We start from the raw sequence: 22645 nt of genomic DNA on the forward strand, positions 1-22645 counted from the left end.
GGCCTCGCTGAACAGCCTTCACATGCTGTCTTGTATTTTACCTTTCTTCTCACTGTAGAGAAACCAACTGTTCCATTATAAATCATCTTACCTCTTTTTTTAATTACCATAGTTACACCATGAGCTGTTCCTGCACTTCATACTGCAGAGGAGCTCCAAGTGTTTTCTCTAGGAAGTTAGCTTGAATGATTCAAATCACCAGTGGCCCAAAGACACGTAAATTTTCAGCTTCCTAGGGGAGTTTCTTACGTGCATTTACCTCTGTGTGACTTGCCAAGTTTGGTTTTCTTTTGTTCTGTTTGCTTTTTTTTTTTTTTATCCATTTCTTTATGATCTTAAGAAACCTGCATTTTTTTCTAAGCTTAAATCACTTCTGTGTTGCAATAACTTCCATTTTAGCTTTGGTGTTGCTGCATATTTTATTAGCTAACTATAGTGGTGAAGGTTGGGAATCCTTGTAGGGCATTTCCTCAGTATATTTAACAACCCAATTCAAATCTCTTTCTAAATACCAATTACTTTGAATTCCTGACATCTCCTTCCTCAAAACAGGCCAGGGTTTCCTTTTTTCTGTTGCAGTCTATTCTTCTGTATTGTTCTGAATTTACTCTTCACTGTAAGAGCATTTCATTGCTCTGCAGTGCTGTTTATTGAATACAGTTTGTTTAATTATGGGGGGAGCTGCAAAAGCAAACATGGTGGATAATACCATTTCATAGTGTGCACTTACAGTAGTCAACAGTTCAGGCATCCTGGCAAAGGTGGGGTGAATACTTCCTCTCATGGAGAATTACAGAGGACAAAAGAGTTTCCTCTATAAAGGCAGGAGAAATGAAATTTTAAGGTGCTGACACATGGAATAAAAACATCCAGTAAAAAGTGGTTGCAATATCAAAATAAATTACTTACATTTGCTTTGAATTGCTTTACAGAAGTTAATTACATCCATTTTATAATTACACCTCTTGTGTTGCTTTATAGTAATTCTTGGAAAGACCAAGTGACTTTCCTAAATCACTACGTAAGCAACTGAGACAAGAGTTTCATACATTGTATTCCTGACAAAAACAAGGAGCTTCAATTCAAAACCTTGCTATTCCTAGTACAGCCTTAGTAACTTGAAAACACTGGATGTGGACAGAACACACACACATACACATGACACATTCATTTGAATGCCTCTCTCCTCCAGCAGTTTTAAACTGAGTGAATAAAAACTGCAGGTTTGCTGCTGTACTGCCATGCTACTACAAAAATCTATTTCTTTTGCCTTCTGGAGATGCCAGGTGCCTTCTGAATATGGCACTTAGAGATCTCACCAAGATAGTTAAAAAATTAAAAGAGATGTTGAGACAAAATGCATCTTTAGAAGAAAAATCAATGGGTTGAATTGATTTCAATCCCTCATGTTACAAATTTTATTACATCCCATTCTGTTACAAAAATGTACTCTCTATGGTGACTATTTTTAAGAAGGAAGTTCGACTTGGCTTAACAATTCATTTATCTGAGTCTTCAAATGTTTCCATTTTCCTCAATAAAATATAACAAAATCATGGATGATAATATTATCAGTGCAGATGAAGTCTTGCAGGTAAAAGATTTATACAAATAATTTGTTCTTTTGTTTGCATTTTGTTTACTAAACAGATTTAACACAGCAATTTAAATGTGCAGGAGTTTATACAGTTATAGTACACTTTCAGTCTAGGTGTTCCTACTCAGTTCTTCTGAGTAATGCATGCTATGCTAGAGAAAGTCACCACTACTGAGGAAGCAAGACATGGCCTTTTGCCTAGGTGGACCAGCAAAACACAAAATAAAAGTGTCCTGATTTTGACTCAGAAGACATTAATCCTGGCTTTGTTTTGCCACATGCATTTAATACAAATCCTTGTTATATCCACAGAATCATAGAATGGCTCAGGTTGGAAGGTACCTCAGAGATCACCCACTCAAACCATGGGTACAGATGCCTCTCAAACAGACTTGGTTGCTCAAGGCCTCATCCAGCCTGGCCTTGAACACCTTCAGGCTGGAGGCATCCACAGACTCCCTGGGCAGCCTATTGCAGAGTCCCACCACCCTTGTACTGATGAAAAGATCCAGAATGACCTACTCTCCTTCAGCTTAAAACCATTCCCCCTTATCCTATTGCTACACACTCTTATGAAAAGTCTCTCTCCAGCCTTCCAGTAGAAACCCTTCAGGTCTTGGAAGGCAACTCTAAGGTCCCTACAGGAGCCTTCTCTTCTCTAGGCTGAACAACCCCATCTCCCTCAGCCTATCCTCACAGCAGAGGTGTTCCAGCCCTTGTTGCATTCTACTCTCCTGCAATGAAGGAGAGCATGCTGCTCTGCAGGCTGGGAGGATGACAGCTTTCTTGGGTGGCTGGCCCATGCTGGCTTGCCTGGGCCGAATTGTGCAAATGTGGCTGTAAGGAAGCTCTGTTTTGTAAATTCTACATCTCTGCCCCATAGGATGTTCACACAACCCAGAAGGAGGCATTCTTCCTCTCCTTCTCCTGATCACTTCAGGCAGCCAGTAACATTTTGAAATCTTTCACATTAAATACTCTTCCTAAACTTGTGTTGGAGAAGCATGATAAGTTTATAATGTATCTAAGTCTGCTAGAGGAAAATCTTTCATCTCATAAAATAAACTGCATCTGCTCATAGTAGACTGCTTGGCACAAAAGATCTTGGGAACATTGCCTACAACCTGTTACCATTTTGATGGAGAGCAATAGGAAATGGCTCATTTTTCCATGCCAGATGTTTCTTGGAATTGCGCTGAAGTGTTTCATTACACTCCTTAGCTATGTGGCTAAGACAAATAAAATGGCAGAAAGAATTAAAAATGATAAAAATCTAATGGTGATTGTGCTTCTGGGAAGAGGCAGACTTCAGTGGCCACAGAATATTGAAACCAGCGTCCCTAAAACTCAGCTTCGGAAGTAAGCGGTGGCTGAGGGCTTTCTGATATTATTGCCTTTTTGAATGTAATTCTTGAGAGACAGCTGATTTATTTGAGACCATGTCAGACAAGCTTTTCTAACAAGGGATTGCAATACAGTGGCTTCAGGAGTCCAATGAAGAATTCCTGGTTTTAAAGGAGAAAACTTGGGGGTTTTGTCTCCCTTGTTTACAATTATGTTTTGGTTTATGACATGTGGTTTGCCATCTGTTCCCAGAGAAGACAAGTTTAAGGATAGTAGTTTTGAAAAAACTAAGGTAAACTTTTCCTGAGCTAGGAAATCCTATTGTTGTTGACAAATCATGTTGTTTTGCACATACAGCCTGCTGTGTTTGCAGTCTAAAGTTTCATGTTTTCTGTAAGCTTTTCTCTCTGGAATACATTAATTCTTCAGCATTTTGCTACTAGTCCCTCTTTTATCCTCCCTTTAGACATCAGAATGTTTGAGCATTGCACCGGGCATTTAACACAGCTTGCCACTTGGTGAAAAAGAAGTTGTAATGTTACTGCCAGGGAGGAAGTGTTATAAATTATTACCACAAGGTTGAGGCTGTGGTAGAATTTGGTCGATAGATCTGTTATTTATTTCTGGAGACCGACGTGTAAGGGAAAGAAGGCGTGTAGAAAAATGTGGAGACTTGATCTGATTCTGTAAGGTTAAAGAAGCGGGACGGCACAGGCAGGAGGATGACATCACATGATTTTGACAGGAGGGAGAGAGAGCTTTCATGCCAGAGGTAAAGTTACAGTTCAGATAAATTTTGGGCTTGTTTAAATAACATCAGTATCAAACTGACTGCAGAGTGATCTGACTGCTGTCCCAGCTCACCTGCTTCTGGCAGGTTAGCCCATTAGGGTATTTGTTACTTAGAGATAGGTCATAGAGTTAACACTGTCTTTTTCCTTGGTTAGGGGATGTCATCCATGTAATGCACAGTTTAAGATAAAACACAGGAAGAGCAACTCACTTTCTCTCCTTTGATAACCTGAAAAAACAAAGTATGTGGATCTCTTTCAGCACATTCAGACCCTCAGAATTCATTTAGTAGTGAGAAGGATAAATGTTTGGCTGCTTGGGAACTGAAACATAATATTTTTGCAAAACAGTATTGTCAGGGCTCTTAGGAAGAGTTTTCTGTGTATTCTTTCTTTTCATGCATCTTTTGGGATCTGTTATATTCTGCTGTTAATATTTTAGGCGGTGATGGGAAGGTTTGTTTGTGCACTCCTTTGGATTACACTGGACTCATGTATTATTAGCTGTCAGCTTTGGTCCTCAGGTGTTGGTGATGCAGAAAATTAATGGAGTCTTTAGCCCAGGCATTATGAGAACAGAGTACTTGGGGATTTGTGATCACCACCTACCAGCCCCTATAGCTCATACCACAAATAAGCTCTTTGCCCTTTGAATGGCTGCAATAGTAACCTTTGTGTTTTGGTATTTTAAAGTTGGCCCCAACATGCCCAAATAAAGATAAGTTGTTTGAATTGCAGCAAGAGGAAAGGACAAGGAAGACATATTTTCTTTTGGGGAACATATCTCTTTACTGGTGGCTTGCTTTCTACCTGTTCAAAAGAAAACTTCAAGGTGACTGATCAGTCTTAGGCAGCCTGAATGAGGGATAACAGTTTTGGAGAGCTGCTACAGGGGAAGGACTACAGTTACTACTGCCAAGGGGATATTTTATCATTGAACTTGAAATAGCTGTGCTGATTTAGCCTGGCTGCTGAGCTGGCCACACACCATTTCTCCTTGCTTTTTTCTTGCAGTGTTTTGAGAAGAAGTGAAAAAGTATCTTGGGAAATAGAGGTGGATATGCTGAAAACCTGTGTGCTGTCCTTTTGCTTAAACAAGTTGCAGTGTCCAGGACAGAAAACAAGGAAGATAATGGTAAGGGACAGCATAAACATAAAAATTGTATGAAAATAGGACAGATGGAAATTAAAGTGTGAATCAACAAGGAACAGGATTACTTGGGTCACTGCATACAAATAATGCTAGGAAATTGGTGTAAAGGAGTAAGTGATTCCTCTCCTGCTTTTTTGCGGACAAGCAAGCCAAACCCCTCTGTGGAGCCACCCGCTCCCAATTACATTCCTGACTATCATCTGAACTGTGACTCCTCTGAAAGACACAGAGCCTGCACAGTGTGATTGGGATGTGTCAGATGGTGAACAAAAATAAAAGTTGGTAGTCCAACCAGACCTATTCCCACATCTGACAGTAAAGAACAAAACACAGAAAGCAGTGAAGCAGCCACATCTCAAATCTGCAGGATCTTGGATGCTGGTTCTTGAATAGGTAGCCTGCCATGATAGTTTGAATCTTAATGGTGACTAGGTACCATCTGCATACAAAGTTACACCTCTAGACTCCTTTCCTTTCCTCTAGAGAGGGGCTTATTTATTAACAACCATGCAGCAGCCACTACAGGGCAGAGAAATATGGCACAAACCACACAATGTTTTTGCACACAAAATACTTACACAAGTAGCAGTAGGAAAGGTTTGCTGCCTGCTTCTCCTGGTTGCTGCCCATTCAAGCATTGAGACATTGCTGAGGGTTTGTGGGTTGCAGCTTGCTGAGTTAGGTCCTTAGTACCTCAAATAAAAAAAAAAGTAATATGAAGCAGTTAATGAGCACAAGTGACTGTTAGGAAGGCTTCCAGTACAGGAATAATTTGCTGTGAAACAGCACCTGGGTGAACAATGTATAATTTATGCTTAGGTAATCTGCAATTAGGAACAAGTTTGGGACAGGGAAAAGAGAGGACTATACTGACTCATAGCGAGTGTGGAAGGCATGAAAGAGCTTCTTCCTGTTGTTTTCCATGATCCTTGTAAATCTTTGACTCCAGGGAAATTCTGCTTTCCTGGAGAACACCTTCTTTTGAATGATAGTCTTTCTGTAAAAATAAAATTGCTGGATCCATCTCTGGCACTGCAAGCTTTCATCCAAACTGTTTCTTGTATGCTGGAGAGAAAAATTAGCCCCTCAGCTTTCAATTACTGTGACCATAGCTGCAAGTTTCTCCTGTTGATGGTAGACAACAGAAGCTTTGAAGCATTTGTAATCTATTTCTGGTTTGGATTTATTTTGTTTCTCTTAATCCTGAGGAAGTTTTCACAGAGTTGTGGTTTGTTAACTGAAGGGTGATATTTTTCATTGCAGCAATACCACTTTTGGTATACAACAAAAAACTCTGAAGATTTTTACATTTTCTTCTTACTATAAGAAGTAGTTTGCAAATAGAACCCAAGTCCACTATGCATCTGAAGAGACAGAGTCAGAAGTTCTCATGATCTCCCAGGGAAAACAAAACTGAAGTGTACATATCATTGTCTGCTTTGTCTTTCATTATTAATTACTCTAATATACTCTTAAATAGCACTCTGTTGGACAATACCAGATCATTACTTTTGGTATGCTAGCATCTTCTTCCCAGCATCCCTTTAGTGCTTTTAGCAGGTTACTACAGAGGAAGTGGTTTATTAACAGTTCTGTGCAGCCAGAGCTACCTCAGTGTTACACAAAGGAGACTAGAGAGTAAGAATGGAGGCAGGAGCCCAGAAGAGTGCTGTGGTGAGTCACATGTGCCTCCAGTGACTGGCAAGGGCTGCTTGCAAGGCCTGGGAGGATGAGAGAGGTGAATGGTGCTTTTCAAAGCCATTGGGATTCAGGGGATTGCAAATGCTGTGAGGAAGAAAACAGGCACCTTGCACTTGCTGGATCCAAAGTGGTGTTCTCAGGCACAAGTTCAGAATGTCCAGCACCACTTCAGCAAGCCCTTTTGGCTCTAGAGTTTCAACAACTTCCACATCCTCTGCCAAATGTACCATCCTTGCTTACCACCCTCACTTCTTCCTTCACTCCAGGGACCACAACTTCTTTCCTGTGCACACCTACATGCCAGTCCCACTCCGTCTCTTTAAATGCAGGGTGGGGTTTTTTTTGGTTTGGGTTTTAATCCAACTTGAGGGAGCGCGGGTTTATTTATCTCCTTATTTTCTGATCCAAATATACAGGCAAGTCCCCAAAGTGTAACCAAGAGCAGTACACAAGGAATAATACCTGGAAGCAAAAATAGCAGGTATGACCACATAGAATTTTACTACTAGTAGTAAAGACTTCCAAAAACTCATTAAAGAATTTGCTGTATAAATACATTATACTTACATGCTTCAGTTGTGGACCCACGGGAAATAAACAGCACAAAACATCTTTTCAAAAGATGTGATGACCTTTTAAAATCATCTGGAACGTCAGATCTGCATCATGTCAGGCTTCTCAGTCATCTTCAGTAGATAAACAGCCACAGAGCTTCCCAAGTGACACTAGGTTAAGTTGGGCGAAAAAGTACATTGGTTTAAGTGCAGAGAGGGCTGCCACATCTGCTTCCCACAGCCCTTTTCAAAAATAAAAATAAAGCCAATTAGCTGTGTCAGAAGTTTTTACTATGCACAAGAGCCCTGCTCCTGTGCATTTTCCTGAAGGCCCAAGAGCTGAGAGAGGGCTTTCGTTACTACCAGAAAGGACACCAAGCCAAGGCAATAAGAAAGTAGTAGGGACAAACTGCAAACTGTTCTCAGCACAATCTACTGCGACAGAAACTGCTGGTTGCAAGTTAGAATCACTAAATGATAGAGGAAACATCAGCAGTGAGAGCAGTGACACAACTAAGATGTTTATCAAAAAAAGACAAAATTCAACAGCTTTGGGATTCATGAAAAGGGCAAGAATGTGTCCTCTTGTACTAATGTGCTTTATCAACAAAACAGCCAATCTATCTGATCTTGTTCATTTAGAAGGTCAATTTTCTCCTAATAACTGCCCAAATAATAGCAATAATATTGGAAGCTGATACCAAAGTGGCTCTTGAGAATGGCTAGGTAAGAAGGTAGTGACTAGCACCGCAGGAAGGAGCATTATATCAAATGATGAACTTATTGGCAGCAGTGATGGGAAACCTCTCACTTAAAGCAGCTGAATAGAGCACGCCAGAAGGCTGGCATTCCTATAAACGCACCTGGCAGGCTTTTGAACTGGGTGCTCACCACTGCTGGAGGCCAGTAAGAAGACACATTAAATAACTAAATAAATAAAACCCACAACACAAAAAGACATTTTCTGAGTGGTGTACGTGCTTTTTATTAATAATGTGGAAAAAAGACATTAAGTTACAAACATTTGATGTCAAGGTGACCTATATTGAAGGTGTAACCCAGAGAGGAGAGTAAGACCAAATTTCTCCTTTTCTTTCATTTAACATATAGTAAAGGTAAGGAAAGTGGAACAGTTATCTGCAAAATGTTAAAATTACGGTCACTACAGATTTCATGTGGTTTCTTAACCAACAGCCCAGAAATTACATTGCTCCACTGTCATCACCTTAGAAACAGAGGTCCCCTGAGAACAAAAAAAAATACTTACGGTTATTTTTGCTACTTGCATTGCATTAGGTAGGTGAACTGCTGTGCAAAACACAATAAAGGGCATGGAGCAGCAGCATATAGTCTGGAGCTCATAATGGCAGTTTATGATGCATCATGAAGGTCTGGTTTTGAGGGAGCCCTTTCACCCTAGCAATAAAAAAAACTTACCATAGGATCTATTTAATTGCCAGGCAAAGACAGCTTGAATCACAAATGTAGCTGGGAAAAGTTAGTGACATGACAGGGAAGAGAAGTTAGACTCTTTAAAAAAAAATCAGTCCAAGTGGATTTTGGATTCAAACAGAAGTAGAAAACTATTCTTTCACTTTCTTAAGCAGCATAGCGGTAGGTGATCACTGACTAATAGCAGTTATTTCATTACATACTTTGAGATATGGTGTAGCCATTTAGCAAGTTGCTTACTGGCACAACTCTGCATTTAGGACTCTAGTGTCATCAGAAAAGTAATTTAAATCATGAATTACCTTGCAAAAATCTCCTAATTACTAAAATTCAAGGCATGTGCATGTGTGTCACACCCTGATCTCAGAATAGTGATGGATTTCATAGTTGTTCTTTTGTGCAGTGATTAGAGAAGTTTTTTATTGTTAGTAGCTGATTTCTCTGAACTTCCAAATGTAAGTCAGCAGATTTACCAGGATTCCCAGAGCAGAGCAGGAAGCAGAACACAATTAACGTTAATGTTTCAAACACCTTTTAAAGAGAGCTATCATTACTGCTTAGGTTGCAGTCAGTGCTCTTCAACTACATTATTACGTTCATGTTGTTAACACACCTTTTGTGTTTCATAAAACATTTTCAAACTTCCATTTCCAAGGCTGCACCTTGGATGAGGGAAGGTGTTTAAGCCTTTTGATCTAGATAAAAGGTAAGGACTCAGACTCTCAGCTGGCATGAAGCAAGCCAGCTGATTCAATCAAAATATAATGATGCCAGTAAAGGATCTGACCCAATAAAGACAATGCTTAAAATGCTCTATGGCATAAAATACCTGCAGTTTAGTATTGGCCACATTCATCCCCACTGAAGAAGCACCTAAGCCCAGGTCTCGGGGCAGGTTGGCACTTTGCATCCTCCTTTCCAAACACAGCACAGTCCTGTAATGTATCGCTCACACTGCCCTGCTGACAACATGCCAGCATGAAGACACCACAGTTTGCTACTGCAAGAGAACAGGTGCTTTTGATGAGGTGCTGCTCATTAACCCAACATTGTTTTCAAATAATTTCAGCAAGTGTTGTCTTGCACATTCAGAGAAAAACAAAAAAAAACTTATATAAATATTAAATAAATGGGAGGAAATATCAGAAATTCAAGATATGAACACAGGAAGTATCAGAATATTAAACTACTTCTCTGCCTCTAAATTCACTCATTACTTGAACAGGATGGATCCTCTTCTTTGCAGAACCCTTTCTGACAGCTGCATAGATTTCTTCTGGCTTCTCTCTTTTAATGAGGGGCTTCTTCTCTGGAGCTTTCATTCTCCACATCACAACAGGGTGTCGTGGGCCACTAGGACTCTGAATCCTGATAATCTTTGTGGATGCAATATAAGACATCTTCACTGTTTGCACCACAGCATTCATTAAATTTTTGGCCGCCTGAATTAGGGAGGTGACACTATCCAGCTGTTATAAGAAACAGAAACATTATCCTGGGAAGCTGGTCAGCTTTTAACCACAATATACTCAGGAATGAACAAGGGTTATCATGACTAACATGCCAGACCTCAGTTTCTTTGCTTTCCCTGGGTGTCTTTGATTATTATATTCATCAGAGTGATACACAGAAATTTTTGCTGGTAGAATATAAATGTGATGTAGATATTGGTTGTTAACTTCTTTCCTTAAACCTGAATTCATGCTGCTTGTCTGCACACTCTCATTGCAGTTACTGCTGCTGGGTGAATTCCACTGCACCCTTGCCAGGCTAGAGGAACTGAACCTCTGCCATGTTACTTAAGATGCCCTGAGACACACACAACAAGTACTTAACCTAAAGAAAAGAGCTGCTGTGTACCCCCCCGGTGGAAACCACTACAGCTGTTTAAATTATGATTGCTGCAGCTACCATAGTGGTGGTGAAGGGTAGGTGATGTATGGCAGGAGCATATGCCATTAATTTTACTTTGTCCTTGGCATCTCTCGACTGGCAGTGAAATAAAGGGAGGCTTACTTAATGCCGCCCTTTAGGCTATCCATGTAATCTGAAGTGTCTTACTGTGTACATTCCCCCTCAGATTTCTGGATGCATCTCACAGCAGTCTTACTTTTATACAAAAAAAATATGGATGTCGTGAAGCAGAAAAACAAACAAGAAAGGTATTAACTGCATCCAGAATTTTGGAGAAGCTTTTAGAAGATGTTCTTGGACATGTACTACAGATGGTAAGAATCAGGCTATACATTTAATCTTTCCTTCGTCACTAGACAGCAGCTGGTTTTATACTTCAATGCCAACAACATTATAAAGTTTGGTGCAAATCTATTTTTCTTCTATAAATGTAATGTATTCAAGGACTGTCTTCACTCTGATGCTTTTGTCTGAGATACTCAGCGGGCCCTTCAAGGTGTCGTATCTAGGAAAAGTGATTAAATGAAACTTGGCGTAAATGAAAGCCTGATAAAATATTCATTGAGCATTTAAGTTCATTTCATTTAGAGAAACGTAGCTGCAAAGTCTTCGATGTGCAGCAAGTGGTACATAAAGATTCAGTGGCAAAACAAGCAAACCAACCAAGCTCAAGCTTAAAGCTCTCCCATTTCTGTGTGACTCTCACTTTTGCTCTTTATGGCACCTGCCAAGGAGACACAATGTTTCAGCCTCCCTCCTGTGTTCATGATGACAGTAATTGATTAAAAGATTTAGGAAAAGCATCCCTTGCTGTATCTTTCCTCATTTCACAGAATCACAGAATGTTAGGCAATACTTATGCTGAAATGGCCTCTCTTGTTTCCATTACTTGTGTTCCTCTTGCTTAATGAGCCCTGTGTGCACCTGGACAAATTCTCCACTAAATAATGAAAACTTATGAGAACAGAGTTCAGGGGGGAAAAGAGATGTTTGGAAACTTCATTTTCAATCACATTTTGTAAAATAATCGAATGCCTTGGCAGTATCACAGAAAGTTAGGGTTGGAAGAGACCTTGAAAGACCATCCAGTCCAACTCCCCTGCCACTGCAGGATCACATAGAGCAGGTCACACAGGAACACATCCAGGTGGGCTTTGAATGTCTCTAGAGAACTGGGCTCCACAACCTCCCTCAGCCTGAAGTCAAAAGGCCATTAATTGAGGAAAGCAGTTAGGAGGTCTACCAGCTGGATATTTCCCAATGTATTTCAACTGCCCCAGGTAAATTGACCTTTTTAACCTACACTAATCATATAGCAGGGGTGTTAATTTTAAGTAGAAAACATTTTTGCTGGGGCTGTCAGGAGTGTTACAGGAAAGACAAAGTCAAGGGGACAGATGAAAAACAACTTAGAATATAGTGTAATATAGAGGATGAACTGATACAGATATAGACTATGAGCTGTGTGGATTGCACCATACTTCTGCATATGCATAATGCTCTCTGTTGCCATAGGAATCAGTCCCAAACCGAGCTATGCTGGTAGCGACCAGTGCTTCTATAGATGAGAGTCCACTGACAAAGATACAGATGCCTTTATGCCACAGCATTGCTGACCACTTATGTAGAAGGACATAAGGTTAATTAATATGTAATGCCCTTTTATATCTACTTCACCTTCTCATCCATAGCTTCATCCAGAGATGCTGGTCACAAGATTTAACTCTATTTCAAGAAGACAGTTTGTTTATCTATGGCTCTACAAATATGTAATAGATGAAGATCATATCCTCTGCTCTTCATCCCTCTAACTCTTTCCTCTAACTTACTCTTTAGGCTTTAATAGAGGACTCTATTTTTCATGACCTGCTACTCTTCTTGTGATCCTTGATAAACAGAGTAATTTACACCATTTTTCTACTTACAGCAGACATGATGAGCTCTCCACCTAGATTCTGGATTTCTGCTTTAACTTGACTGCAGATTTTGAGCTGATGGGAGTACAGCTTGATCTGTTCTAGGTAAGCCAACAAATCCTGCTTGCACGATTGGTCTGGGCACTGAAGATGAAGAAAAGAACAATTAATAAGGCATTTTGGGAACTGCTGATTCAAAATTTTGTTTCAGACCCCAGGTCAATACTTCATCAAAGGGTATTCAAACTGCATGTAAGTGTTGCCTGACTTTTCCCTGCAGCTGTGTCAGGTTCAATACTTCATTCCTTTTGTCAAGCTTCTTTACAAAGTAATTGCAGAAGCTCAGAATAATCCTAAATGTCTTCATAGTTTCTGTGTATTTAATGCCTCTGCATTTGCCTTAGCATCATTTCAAACCCACATTCTTTAAGGTGTGGAATAATTACTGTCTCTTCCATCCCTAACAGGTGATAATTTCTTTTTAAGAAGACACCTGCATTATTATGAGGGCAAATGTAAATCTAAATGCAGAGCACTGCTATAATATGACCTTACGGGGGTTTTTTGTGTTCCATCCGGAGCTTATTCAACTAGATCTGCAGATCTACTGTATCAGTAGGAACAGGAAATTGTCTTACAAACAATTCACTCATTTCAATACTTCTAACAACACAGGAATTCTTTGTGAAAACAACATCTTTCTACCCTCACTTCCGCAAGCTTCCAAAATGCTTGGAGTACTTGGAGGGGGAAGTATTTCTCTGTGAGTACCAGGCTAGACACCTAAGGTTTGGTATGGATTTATTCTAAAGCTGCTTTCCATTGCTCTGGAGGAAGAAAGGGATCTTAAGGTGAATGGCAAGTCCCTGATGTGCTACCACAGCTGTAAAAAGTGAGCATGATGAATTAGATCCCTACAGTTTTTCAGACACACTTTTAGCCTGCGTGCTGTACTTACATTATAAATAGGGTCACTTTCTTGTGACAAAAGTCAAAGATACATTCCCACCAAATGCAGTGGCAGCTACCATCTATGGGTTTGTGTGGCTATTAAAATTTTTGGTCTTTGTGAATTACAGCCAATGGATTTAAATCCAAAACCTGCCAGAAGTCAGAAAAAAACACCAATTCCACTTGGTTCATTAAAATATTCTACCTAAACTGCTGCCTATGCTGAAAAAATCTGATGCTTGTTCAGAATGAGGGGGTGATGATTGTATTCTTCATAAATACATAGTAAGTTCGGTAGCAATGAATCAATAAAAGAGTTTCCTGACATCCAGTCTTTCTTACGGGTGCTGTTTCCCAAGTGCTACCATATTACAGAAAACTATTCTGAAATATGTCTTTGTTTCTTCCTGCTCAACACTGATTTAACAACTGCACAAATCAGCATTTCAATACTGCTCTCTCAGTGACTGTCTGGAATACTTATTGTTTACTCAGTGCTAATTAATAAAAATGCATCCTTCCAGTCACACACAAATGTAATCCCTTTAAGCATCAGAACCAATTCTATCAAGACAGGGTGTACTTCCTGGAAGGCAAATCTTGCTCCTCCAGTGTTTATTTTCCTAAATACAATGATGTGTGGGCTCTTTCAATTAGAAAAACTCAAGAAAGGAGCATGCAGGGTGCCTATAGATTGTCTTAGTCACTTCAAGTAGTGACAATGTTGATTACAGAAGTTCAGAGACAAGAATAATTCAACTTTATTATGCTGTCCTCTTATATAATACTACTGTCAAGCCAGTCACATTTACTACCTCATATAACATTAAAGAAGGAAAGTGTAACATTTTAGGAATGATGAAGGTGATATACATCAAAGATCAAGGAACTGATACTCCATAACAGGACTCTGAGGTTATAATAGTTGTATGGTTCAGCGCTCATTAGCATTCAAATGCTAGTAGGCATTAGTGATAAGGGAATAGCAACTGATATAATCTACATGGACTTGTGTAAAGCCTTTGATAGTGTCCCACATGACATCCTGGTCACCAAATTGGAAAAGCATGAACTTGAAGAGTGGCCCACTGGCTGGATAAGGAATTGGATGGCCACACTGAGAGAGCTGCAGTGAACAGCTCAATGTCTAAATGGACACCAGTGATGAGTGGCATCCCTCAGGGGTTGGTACTGGGACCAGTGCGATTTAACATCATTGTCAGCAACATGGACAGTCAGATAGAGGCACCCTCAGCAAGTTTGCACCAAGCTGTGTGGACCAGTATGACTCTGTTGTGTATCCACAGCTTTACTACTCCCTGTAGATGTTGTCCATCTTTCCCCTGCCTTGCACACCACAAGGCACATAAAAAATGTGAAAAAGATTTTCATGCCAACAGGTATTTGGTCATCCAGTACATATACAAGAGGTCATTAAAAATAACTGGTTCAGAACATCAGGAGATGGCTCTTAAAATGGTGGTGTTAAGTTGCAGAAATCTTTGTTGCAGACTGGTTACACCACAAACTTGCATGGGTTAAAAAAGTTATTGGACAAACTAATGAAAAAATATCAAGGACTATTTAATGTAGCAACTGTTATCAAAAGTATGCTGGGTGAAGTAAATTCTTGAATGGCCAATAGAGGCTGGGAGACTTGTGGAAGTATCCTGAAACATGCCATTATCTCACTGACTTCTGTATACATTAACTACTGTCAGCAAGAGGACATTGGCCTAAATGAACTCTTTATGTACTTTACACATGAAACTTTACAAGATGATAAGATCAAGGCTGGGGACCAACACAATACAGAGAAAAAACATTTCCAGGGATGAAGATAACATCCTATACTACTTTAAGAAGGATAGAGTACTACAGAAAGATTCAAGCCTCATGCCTTATAGCATATAGCAATCATCCACAAGCAGATGTTAGAAAGAAATGTACTCTGTAAGGAGGAAATTCCATAAGGAATCCTCTACATACTGCTCAGAAGCATCTGCTACAAGCAACACTTGCTCATTAGTGAAACCAAACAGTAGGCTGCAACAGAAGGACAATTAATAAATTCTGAGTTTAATCATCCCACAGGCAATTGATGGTTACTAGTTTAATGCCTCGCAGTCTTAGCTAGAGATCTTGGCAAATTATGATATTTTCTTTCCCATACATATTGAAGGCAGTGGGGTGTTAACAGGAGCTTGCCACAAAAACATGTTCAGAACTGACTTTCATCCAGAAGAAAGATGAAGTGAGTTTTACCTATTAGATACAGGTGGTTTGATGAATTGTGCAGTCATAAAAAACACAGTGAAACCAACATTCACAATCCAAATGGAATAGCCATTGGTGCAGTAGTGCCACAAAAGATCAAGACAAGCAATCTGTCAGGAAATCCAGACTGCAATCAAGACTGTTCTTGGTAGACTTTAACTGCATCCCTTTTCTAATGAAGTCACCAGCATTTCTCTAGAATCTGGATCAGTCTTCATGGTGATTAATACTGGGCAGAATCACACACACACACATTAGCCTAAATATAAATGTGTCATTTAGAATGGCTTAGGTTGGAGGAGACCTTAGAGATCATATACTCCAACCTCCCCAACATATGGGCAGGGACACGTCTCAACTAAACTTGGCTGTTCAAGGCCTCATCCAACATGGCTTTGAACACACCCAGGAAGGAGGCATCCACAACCATCCTGGGCAACCTGTTCCAGTGTCTCACCACTCTCATACTGAAGAAATTCTTCCTAAGATCCAGTCGAAACCTGCTCTCCCTCAGCTTAAAACCATTCTCCCTTGTTCTGTTGATAGATACCCCTACGAAAAGTCCCTCTCCAGCCTTCCTGTAGCCCCCCTTCAGGTACTGCAAGGCAGCTCCAAGGTCCCCCCACAGTCTTCTCTAGGTGGAACAACCCCAGCTCCCTCAGCCTGTCCTCATTGCAGAGGTGCTCCAGTCCTTGGATCATTGTTGTGGCCCTCCTCTGAACTCGCTCCAACACTGTGTCCTTCTTATGACGGGGACATCAGAACTGGAAGGAGTATTTGAGGAGGGGTCTCAGAAAAGTAGGGTATTACAAGCACATCTGCTTGCATCATAATTATCATCTAATCATTTTCAGGGATCCTTTTTTAATTTTACTTTCAGGAATTTAAAAGTACATGAAATCAGGTTCTAAGTCAGGAGACTACCTGATTCTATAGAAAGAGAAGTTTCATACTGCTCCCTACTCTTCCAGATTTTGAAAGTAGGTAACATTTTTTTGCCTTGATATATTGTTCCTGACCAAGAGTTGTGGAGGAGTTAGTTAACCCAAGAGCCAGGCCTAATGCTGCAGCAGAGCATGTGGGCAGCTCCTGCTTGGTACTGGCGATTAGGGCACCTCCGTGTACTTGCTTTTATCTGGGACTGCAGCAAGAAGTTCTCACGTGAACATCCTGTTTTGACAGTTGAAATTATATGAATAGAGTTGTTTCCTTTCAAGAAAATTCTGTAATAGCTCAAATGACCAAACTGGGGGAATCTGAAGAGTGGCTCTGCTCAGCATGATGCATGCAGCTCAGAGGCCTTTGTGATGCCGCACCTTCTGGTGTTCCCATCGCTGACAGGAATCATAAGGTTATCTACACTATGCTTTCCCCACAGTGTTAGCTCTGACAAACAGCATTTTGAAAGACACATTGCAGATTCTGAGTGCCTGTCTTACTGAGATCATAATGGACCTACACCTCCTGGTGCAAAACAACTGGAATACTGAGAAGGCTTTTAATAACTTAATCTACAGCACATTCCATTCAAATCAGGATGTATGAGCTGCCATAATTATCTTAGGGCCTTTTAGGTCACAAATTCTACAATAAATCTGAAACAATTGTATTTTTAACTACATTTATTATCTATGCAACTGTGAACACTTTGCACAGGTTTACGCTGATGTTGTACTGTGATTATTTACGCAGTTGTTAATTCTGAGTCATCTGAAAAGTGCTCTAAGTATGGACTGACATGTAACTGAACCCTGCTCCTCGTACCACAGTGCGTCCCTGACCTTCAAACATGAGATGAGGAGTTTGTAAAAATCTGAAATGAAGAGCAATGTATCAGAGAGTGATGCTGTGACAAGCACAGGTTCAGGGTGGGGTTTGTTTTTTATCCCTCCTAAAAGGAAAACTGTAGCAATTATGTAATTCCAATTTTGATTCTCTGAAATGACAGAGAGTGTGAAAATGCTTTATGAACCGGGGAAGGTCAAAGAGATACGACAATGGTTCCTTGTTACAGAGTGACTACTTAATTTTGCTCAGGTCTGAAGCCAGATAGAAGAAATAGAGGAAGGATTTTGCTTTTTCTTCCTTGCATGTAGCTTTGAATACTGAAAATGCCATCATACATTACTGTGGCAGGGTAGTAGTTGAGTCACTGCACAACTGTGAAGGGTAAAGTGATGTGGCTTTATTAAAAGGAAGTATCAGAAGTGGTAATAAATAGTTATAGGGTACCCAAAGCTTGATAAGCAAGTGGTGAAAAGATGACAAGAAAAGCATACACAGGAGTAGTGTGCATGGACCTAGGTCTTAAAAGTTACTTGAAAATTGGTCATGCGCTCTATTTTAACATTTGAAGCAAATCCAGAGGCAGCCCAGAGGAACGTAAAGGGGGTTTTTTTGGACCCTACAGAGCAGGGCATAGGAAGTTTGGCAGAGTAACAGCTGAGAAAAGGATTTATTGATCTCCATAAACACTTCAGAGATTTTTAAAAACTCAACAAAACATACACAGTGAGAGAAGACCTTTGTAAGTTAATGGGTACACAAGTTAACAAGCCACCTGAGGAATGAGAGGATCTTACTAAGTGTTACGGTGTGCTCCAAACCCCCCTTCCCCGATCTCCATCAGTGGAGGTTTGAATGGGGGAAGACAAAGGCATGAAATTGCCTTCCCCTTCGCCTGGGGACAGGTAATTAGCACCCATTCTTCCCACCAGGGCAGAGGTGACATCCCCGTGGGGGGAAGTCTGCTGGGTTTGGGAGCTATGATTAACCAGGGCGATCCGCGCCCATTATTCATTGGCCTTGGACACATTGTCTAGGAACACCCTAAATAGAGTGGCCAAAAAGCGACCGGGGCTCTCACCATCATCTTACTCCTGCTCTGGCTCCTGCCTTCATCTTGGTCGCTCCACTCGGACCTGGCTTCTCCCTGCTCCCTGCCTGCCGTGGAGTGACCCTGCCTGTCGTGAAACCTGCAGCTTTCTTGCAGTGCCGCTGTTCACGAGTTTTGCCTTGAGCAGCCATGTCCACAGACCCTTTGATTCTGGCGGGTCCCTTTCCTTTGGATTGTACGGTGTTATCCACAAATTGGATTATAAAACCTGCAGTTCCTGGAGCCTGCCACTGCCGAAAGACCTAGGGACCAACGCCAACTCCCTGCTCCATCCTCCTGAGTACAACCTGGCGTTCTTACTGGCTTTCCCAAGGTTCCTGGCTTGCCTCCGATTACTAGTAGGGTAAAGCTATTTAGTGGCTTAGCCTTTTCCATTTTCTGAATTCTCTAAATTGTTCTAAAGTTGCCCATAAACACCCTGGCAAAATTTGCTACCGAATAGAACCTGTAAATAATTTCCTAAGTTTTTATACCTAATTTGGCGGCGGGGTTTTCAGGAAAAATAAAGATAACTATACTTTTATAATTCCCGCCTCATTAATTCAGCCCCTATCAAATCACTAAGCAGCTCTGTAATAGAAGGAATAAAGGCACGATTCTCTTGTTTTGCTAACTAGCTGACACATCTAGCAATGATCATAGTTGTGTTCACCACAGAGGTAACTGAAGAGCTCCCTGGCTTCGGTTTTTCTTTTCATTTGCTATGTGCCTATTTTCATTCCAGTGCTTGTAACATGAAATTACATCTAAAATACAAGCAGCTCCTAGAACTGATGAGTGTGTTTCAGATGCATGGGAGACGAAACAGGGAATAAACACCAGGGATCATGTGGCTCAAGGGAACCATGGCTCTGAGCTAGGACAAATGGTAATAAGTTCAGTGAATGCAGTGAAAAGGTCACAATACCTGGAATGATGTCACATTTCACAGCGGCTATGAGAGTACGCAAGAATTTTTAGCCACAGTGATTCATTAATTTTGTAACCATATATTACAGTGGAAAACAGAAGATTTTCAAAGACAAAGAAGAGTCAGCACCCTTTCCAAGCGTGGTGCTGAGCCCTAGCACCTGTTCAAACAGAGAGATAGGTCTAACAATGTCACAAGCACTTTTGTAAATGACCTTCTTAGGCGCTGGAGATTCTGTGGATTAATCGGTGACAAAGTTTAACGCACTGCTGCATAAATAACCTACCTGATTGGCAATCAGCCGTGCTAGGACATCCATCCTTGATCCTGACTCTGAAATCATTTTTGCTGCATTAATTACATCAGATGTGTTCTTCAGAGGTCCTCTACCCCTTCCAAAGAAACAAAGAACACTACTGTATTATTAAAAAAATGAGAATAAATCATACCCGTGCAAATTAGGCACAGAATAACTCAACTGAATAAAACAACTAATCCATACAGAAGCAACGTTAATTGAATCCCCATCCCCCAAACTGTTTTGTTTTCATGTCCCACAGATTTGTATTGTTTGGCATCACCTGGATGCAAAAGTACTAGAAGAATGTCACAGTGTTATACTGGAAGCAAAACCTGTGCCAAGTCCTGAGTATACAGATTTAAAAGACTACTTTTGCCATTTGTTTTCTTGTTGCTTGTGCCATTTATGCTCCTTGCCCCTCCATGAATTTTCTAGTAAATATGTTTGTAGAACACTCAGCACAGTGATGTATTCTGAGACTCAGTAGGAGTGTCTGGTCAGAAAAATAGTTGAGGGTTTAAAATTTAATTGGTGTACACAAGCATGAATGGAAGTATCATAGAATCACAGAATGGCTGGGGTTGGAAGGGGCCTTAGACATCATTTACGCCAACCTCCCTGTCACAGGCAGGAAAGCTTCTCAACTGGACTCACTACGCAAGGCCTAATCCAACCTGGCCTTGAACATCCCCAGGGAGAAGGCATCCAAAACCTTCCTGGGCAGCCAGAGTCTCACCACCCTTGTATTGAAGAGCTTCTTCCTAAGCTCCGGTGTAAATAGCGAATGAGCTTGCAAACGCAGGATTCAATACTTCAATGTTCACCATACCCTACGTTTGCTTTTCTTGGTATTTTCCATTCTAACTACTGAACAACTAATGACTTCCTGCACACTGAACCTTGCCACCAGTTCAGTCAGAAAACTCAGATGAGCTCTGTGATACCTCATACAACTGACCTTGATAATTATGTTAATGTTATAGATGATGGGATGATTTGAGTCCCTTTCTGAGGTCTCTTCCAGTTGGAAGATTTTATTATTTTAAATGTAACAAAGAAGTTTCATGTTCTTTGGTGAATCACTGCCAGCACCAATTTGTGTTACCTTCATATGTTATAGGTGCAGATGTGCATTTTGTGAATTCCCAGCTTTCCTGATTTAGCACTGGATCAGCAGATTAAGAATGCCACTAGCTGAGATTAACTCCCTGAATCCAGATGCTACAGATGCAAAATGTCTATTAAATCACTTAGGTTGTACTCCCCAGCCATGAGATGGCTTCCTTACCAGTTTTAGATTTACCTGCATTTTGTGTGGCACATTTGAAGTATGAAGAAAACACTTTGCTTGGGAGGCCATTACCATGTGCTATCCATTCACATCTGGGATTTTTTTCTTCCAGATATTGCATGTAGTTATCTCTTTGTATCACTGTAGCAGCATTCCTTTCCTTCTACAAATGCAGTCCATGACCTTCCTTCACCAGGTGCTGAAAGGTCTCTGGCTATACTGCAAGACTACAGTGGTACTGGTCCAGTTGTTAAAAATAACCAAATTCCTATAGACCATAGAATCATAGATCATACAGATCTATGTGCAGGATCTTAAGAAAGATTATCTTAGCTCATGAGCCTACAGCAGATGCTTAAAGACAGGTAAAAAAACATAAAATTCTTCATATCTTGTACCATCTCCTAGTCGACAACACCACAAAATTTGTCCTGTGTGGAGATTTCTGCCTTTATCCCTCCTAAAAGATAAATTTTCTTTTCATTGCTATGGCTTCCACATAAATTATTGTGTTGGTTTTTTTTTTCAGTCAACCTCACCATGCTATTTTTCCCCTACTTCCAGTTCCTGTAATTTTAAAAGCCAAACTTCATCTCACACACTCAGTTACTGCATTTAGTGAAACTGAATACCTGATTAGGATTCACTGCAAGGATAACCCAATACATCTATTTTCCTCACACTTCACTATTTCTAAGCATAAAGCCTTCCTAGCTTAGTTAGCTGATAACACCTTCAAGGCTATGAAAACAAAGATGAGACATAAAGTTCTATATTTATGAGCAATTATATGCCCCGAGGTAGTGATGGATTGTTATGAAGTCTCTTAATCATTTGCTCTGCCCAATGAGGAAACTGGGAACAGACCATAAATAACGAGAGAGATACATCCAGCTAAGTATAACTGCAGATTCATGGATAACATCAGGTTGGAAGGGACCCCCAAAGGTCATCTTGTCAAACCCCATTACAGACACCAGGGACGCCTTTACCTAGATCAGGCTGCCTAGAGCCACATCAAGTCTGACATCGAATGTCTCCAGGGACAGGGCCTCAAGTCCATCCCTGGGCAGCCTGTTCCAGTATTTTATCAGTTTTATTGTACAGAACTTCCTCCTGACATCCAACCTAAACCTGCCCTGCTCCAGTTTCAAATCAGAAGGAATGTAGTGTCGTAGTCAGATTATGTACAACAAAATCAGTTTAGAGTATCTCCACAAAAATGTAGGAAAAATTAAGCTTCACATCAGTGTTTCTTGAAAGATACAACCATAAGAAAACAGCTAGACCATGTTAATGTGTATTACACCAAGGGCTTTGGAAAATGGTGAGAGACCTAAGCCTTTCAATCTAACAATTCTTGATTTAAAGATGTGTCATCTCCAAAACATGAGTGGTCTTTGGTACCACAAAGTCTTGAGCTTCAGACACCGAGCTACAACACCACTCCTAACTTCTAGTTCAGTAAATCCTGACAAGTCTCACTGTTAATCACAGGTTTTCTGAGGGTGCTGCAGAATAGGTACTAACTCCAAACCAGTACAGACCCAGCAATAATACATGGATCTCTTTGCTGTTCCAATCAAAGCTCAGCAAT

The 22645-nt window shown here is 40.5% G+C and overlaps 1 protein-coding gene across 2 annotated transcripts in view; it reads right to left on the minus strand.

Annotated features, from left to right (window-relative positions):
- Positions 1-9733: 9733 nt before the first annotated feature.
- Positions 9734-22645, minus strand: part of CTNNA3 (catenin alpha 3) — a 307748-nt gene continuing 294836 nt past the window's right edge. Inside the window, exons 16-18 of one of the 2 annotated variants that reach the window (XM_054174672.1) lie at positions 19743-19842; positions 12432-12566; positions 9734-10061 (exon numbers count right to left, since the gene is read on the minus strand). In XM_054174672.1, coding sequence (XP_054030647.1) covers positions 9774-10061; positions 12432-12566; positions 19743-19842 — 523 coding nt within the window. In that variant the 3' untranslated portion in view covers positions 9734-9773. Of the gene's footprint in view, positions 10062-12431; positions 12567-19742; positions 19849-22645 lie in introns of both variants that reach the window. The other variant, XM_009907134.2, reaches the window with a different exon arrangement.

This window comes from Dryobates pubescens, chromosome 30 (genome assembly GCF_014839835.1).
Source record: "Dryobates pubescens isolate bDryPub1 chromosome 30, bDryPub1.pri, whole genome shotgun sequence".
Taxonomy (NCBI): Eukaryota; Metazoa; Chordata; class Aves; order Piciformes; family Picidae; genus Dryobates; species Dryobates pubescens.